This window comes from Engraulis encrasicolus, chromosome 20, assembly GCF_034702125.1.
Source record: "Engraulis encrasicolus isolate BLACKSEA-1 chromosome 20, IST_EnEncr_1.0, whole genome shotgun sequence".
In the NCBI taxonomy this organism is placed as follows: Eukaryota; Metazoa; Chordata; class Actinopteri; order Clupeiformes; family Engraulidae; genus Engraulis; species Engraulis encrasicolus.
Genome location: NC_085876.1, coordinates 15,665,253 through 15,670,252, shown reverse-complemented (window position 1 = coordinate 15,670,252; position 5,000 = coordinate 15,665,253). Strand labels below are relative to the sequence as shown.

Here is a 5,000-nt window from a genome sequence, read left to right as displayed (position 1 = left end):
TAGGAAGCAGTCAAAACAAGTGGTGCCTGTACAGTAGCTAGGGGTGTAAATCACAGCCTCCATGACTATACGATTCAATATCGATGTCTTATTATTCGTTGCTATGCGATTCGATTATTTTCGATCCTTAAGAATGCCCCATGATACGATACAATACGATTCAATTCAAATTTCTTTCAATTACTTTTCCACTTCTATTATGTTATGGAGCTAGGGCATTGGGTAGGGGTCAGAGATTCAATTATTTTCGATACGTCAGAATGTCCCATGATGCAATTCGAGCCAAATTATATCACAATTTTTCGATACCTTTTGTACTGTTTTTGATATTTTTAATAAGGTCCCACCTTTAAAGGTTTTGAATTTTTTGGAATGTATTGATGTTAAGAAGCGTATTTAGTCTCTTAATTTATACAGTTGTGTTTCTTTTTTTAAATGTGATGTAATGTTTTTTTTTCTCTATCTGTATTGGCCATGATATAGCCATAGCTGCCGAAATGGCAATAAATGTAAACAATCAATCAATCAATCAATACCTTTTGATTATTATTTACACCCCTAGCTGTAGTCATCTTGTATGTTTATAACCTACATAATGTTGCAATATACAGTTCAAACTGCTCACAGAAGATTGTGGGAGAGTGAAACCACCTCCAGTCATTCTGGAACCGTGGTTTTACAAAGTACATGATGGCTGACCAGTCTGTGTAGACTGACATACTACTGCCTTGTGAACATTCAACCATCCTCACAGAGAATGGTGACACTGCTGTATTATTGTAAATGCCGTGTCACGGTGGTGAATGGTGACACTAATGTAGTTTACCAAGGGATGTGTCTTGATGGTGCCGGAGACTGATCTGACGTTGGGACACGTGCCGCAAATTGTAATGCAAACAAACATGCACACATACACACAAAAGCCCACATACAGTATATACACTGTGTTAACAAAACTGGTCAGGTTGTCTTAGCAGACAGTAGACTTGAATTACTGTGCAGAGGGCTGCTGTTCTACTTTCCCCTGCTGGTTCGTTGTCTTTTCTTTCTGTTCTCCTCTTCCCAACGTGGATCATCCTCAAAGCCGATCCGCAGCCCGAGGCAGTCTGACAGCAGTTCATGCAAGTTCTTTGACACCAACAAACAAGGTGTTCTGACCAACCAACCAACTAATCCCTCTCCTGCTTACTCTACAGACTAGTAACCAACCAATCCCTCTCCTGCTTAAACTACAGACTAGTAACCAACCAATCCCTCTCCTGCTTACACTACAGACTAGTAACCAACCAATCCCTCTACTGCTTACAGACTATTAACCAACCAATCCCTCTCCTGCAGAATAGTAACCAACCAATCCCTCTCTTGCTTACAGACTAGTAACCAACCAATCCCTCTCTTGCTTACACTACAGACTAGTAACACCTGATCAATTGGGTTCAAAAGGATGGTAAAAAAAGCAGTGCAGGAGGAGGAGGAAGATGATGATGAGGAGGAGACGGAGGAAGATGAGGAGGAGGAGGAGGAGGAGGGAGGAGGAGAAAGAGGAAGAAGAGGAGGAGGAGAGAGGAGGAGAAGGTGATGAAGGAGGAGGAGGAGAAGGAGGAGGAGGAGGAAGAGGAGGAGTAGAGAGAGATGGGGCATTATGCCGTGTGCTTGCACTGTCATTACAAGACACCTCTTTCAAGGAAGAGGAGAGGAAGAGGAGATGGGAAAGCTCACCGCATCTAATCATGGCGGAGGCGTTCAGATTATACCCGGCTAATGAGATGGTTATGTGCCCGTTTGAAAAGAGCCAGACGTGCTATAGACTGTGGTGCAGAAAGGGATGCGGAGTGAAGAGAGAAAGAGATAAAGAGAAGGAAGGAGAAAAGAGTCCAGAGATAACCGAGAGTATGAAAGAAAGTGAAAGAGCCGAGGGATGGAGGGAACTAATCCATGCGGCATTGGCAAGAGATGAAAGAAGGAAGGAAGGCGAGAGAGAGAGAGAGAGAGAGAGAGAGAGAGAGAGAGAGAGAGAGAGAGAGAGAGAGAGAGAGAGAGCGGCAGAGACAGAGAGAGACAGAGAGAAACAGAGAGAAACAGAGAGAGAGAGAGAGAGAGAGAGAAAGAGAGAGAGAGAGAGAGAGAGAGAGAGAGAGAGAGGGTTGTCCTCTATTAACAGTTAGTACAGATATACTGTATCTGTTATGACTGGGGCTGGGGATGCAATGCAACACACCAGCTGCAAGTTATTCATCCCAGCCCGCCGATACACTCCTGGCTAATTCTCAATGCCTTCTCTCTTTCTTTCTTTTAGTGTCTCTTTCTTTTCTTCTCCGTCTCTTTCTCTCCTGCCATCTCATTCTCTTTCTCTCCCTGCTTCTCATCTTCTAAGCTCTTCAAAGGAAGCAGGCATAACCCTGAGCACATCACACATCCCCATCCGCCCACATGTCAGCACCGCTGGGCTCTGATTGGGTCAGCGCATGGCAGCGCTCTTAAATAATTGCCTTCATCCTGCCAAGTGACATTCACCTCAAGACAACAATGGGCGCCTTCTTCTCATCCGCCAGAGTAAACAAACTTCAAAAACCTTCAAAACAGCCCTCGAAAGAGAAATGAGGGCATCCTTAGAGGAACCTGGTGACAGCATGCGTGGTGGTATAGCACTGCTGCCATCAAGCATGAAATAATCAGTCATGGGCCAAGCCGGCTTCAGATGTTACAACAATCCAGAGCCAGGTATTTCTTCCAGCCAGCCATCTTATCAGCTGATTATACGCAATTAGCAAAGCTCTTTAGCTCTGTATAAGTACAAGAGTAGAAATCACACATAACAAGTAATTTACTTACATACAGTAATTAACTTTCTACATTCAGCCATAGCATGGTAAATTCACACATTTGTGGAGGTTTTTTTACGCATTTCTATGTAATTCCCTTTTTCATTCTTCCATGCTGTATGTAGCACAACGGAACAAAATTACTGTGTTTGACACAATTGACAATCAAGCTTTTCTATTGATATGAAGTCGTAATTCACAATTGTGAGATATACCAACAAAATGGCCTTAAAGAAAATGGCTCACCCCTTTGAAGTTGCTGGCTGCCTGGAAGTAGATGAGGTAGTTCTTGGAGGGGTCGAGTGGTGAATTCCAGTAGCCGTTGTAGGTGTGGTTGTCTCCCACGGTGAACTCGGCGGCCTCGGGCAGGCTGTCGGGGGTCAGCTCGGCCGTGTAGTAGTGGGGCGCCCCCCTGGCCTGCGCCTCGCTGTGGGACAGGGCCAGAGGAAAGCAGTCGCCCCCCTGGCCGCCCCCCAGCTCCCTCCTGCGCACCTTACGCGAGCCGTCATCCTCCACCACCACCACGTGGTATGCACTGAGGAACATCACACACACACACACACGCACGCACGCATGCACGCACACACACACACACACACACACACACACACACACACACACACACACACACACACACACACACACACACACACACACACACACACACACACACACACACACACACACACACACACACACACACACACACCGTCATCCTCCACCACCACCACCTGGTACGCACTGAAGATAAACATTACAACACAGGAACATTACGCGAGCCGTCATCCTCCTCCACCACCACGTGGTACGCACTGCATCATGGGAGGAGGAAAGGAACATCACAACACAGCAACATCACACACATATACACACTAACATATTTGGTAAGACAAGCCCTGCGGCTGCATGTGGTTTTAAATTTTGCCACCGGCAACCTTACCAATGTCAGTCCATAATTATTACTATTACTAATACCACTACCGATGCTCGTACAAATTAAATCAATTTTCAATCAGTAATAAGACTCAGTATAGGTTATAATCTCCAAATACTGTGCTTTTCTCCCCATATGATCTTATCACTTTATTTAATCTCAGGGACTTGTTATTCATTTTCAATTTTAAAAATGTACTTTCCTGTAGGGCATTTTGGTGTTCCTCACTGAACTTTGTAGCTGTGGTATATTGACACTGACTCCCTCAATCAGCCGAGTCATTCAGAGTAAGATATTTTCATTGACATTAATATTTATTTATTTATATAGTAAGGAAAAAAAACCTTATCATCCACAGCTAATTAAAAGTGACTGATGATAGCTGAAGCAACAGTTTATCCCCTTGAGCACTAGTGTCAGCAAAGTGTGAGTGTAAGTGTGACTGGCGAAATGAGTTTCTAATCAAAACAAGCTTCCAGGGCATGTTTCTGGTGCCATTTCAAAAGGGCTAGCCTTGGCCACATTAGGGTGGACTCTGAAAGAGTGTCAATTATTGCCAGAGCCAAAAGGGGACGGCAGTTTGCTGAGTCGGACAGTTGAGCGTGTGTGCATGTGTCAATTATTGCTCATGGCCAAATGGTGATGGCAGTTGCTTAGTCAGATAGCTAAGTGTGTGTGTGCGCGTGTGTGCGTGCGTGCTTGTGTGCGTGTGTGATTAGCAATGCTAGCTTGAGACATGTGTAGATGAAATAAGTCTGCGTGTCCTTCAGTTATCCTCCGGCTCTTTTCATGAGTGACCTCCAGCACAAACGCTGTTACAGCAGCCGAGCACTTAGAGCCCAGAATAAATGTCTTCACAGCAGCTCTCTCTGATACTGACCACCTTTGAGAAATAAAGGTACTGAAAAAAACACATCTTCTAACCATTCAAGACATTGACCAGAATGTGACACGAACAGGTTTGAACCTACGTAGCACTCAGGCAGCACTTCACAGACAGGATACATAATATTGCACTTAAGATACAGGAGATGAATAAAAATAAATAAAACGCCTGCGTTATTTTACCTCAGGCATCTCCCAGTAGGCTGAATACTGAGGGGTATCTGTTGCACTAGGCCTCAGGTTGTCAAGACGATGTGTGAATAAAGGAGGTGGCTTAGCGAATGTTAAGCTACGGAGCTCAGCATGAATCCTTCCTGTGTGTGCTAGGGAAGTTAGCGACAGGTACGTAAACATCTGTC

General features: G+C 44.7%; 1 protein-coding gene across 1 annotated transcript in view; it reads right to left on the bottom strand.

Annotated features, from left to right (window-relative positions):
• LOC134436339 (receptor-type tyrosine-protein phosphatase U-like) overlaps nt 1-5,000 on the bottom strand; it is a 310,831-nt gene that overhangs the window by 74,150 nt on the left and 231,681 nt on the right. The window contains exon 13 of the mRNA XM_063185499.1: nt 3,069-3,357. Coding sequence (XP_063041569.1) covers nt 3,069-3,357 — 289 coding nt within the window. The remainder of the gene's footprint in view (nt 1-3,068; nt 3,358-5,000) is intronic.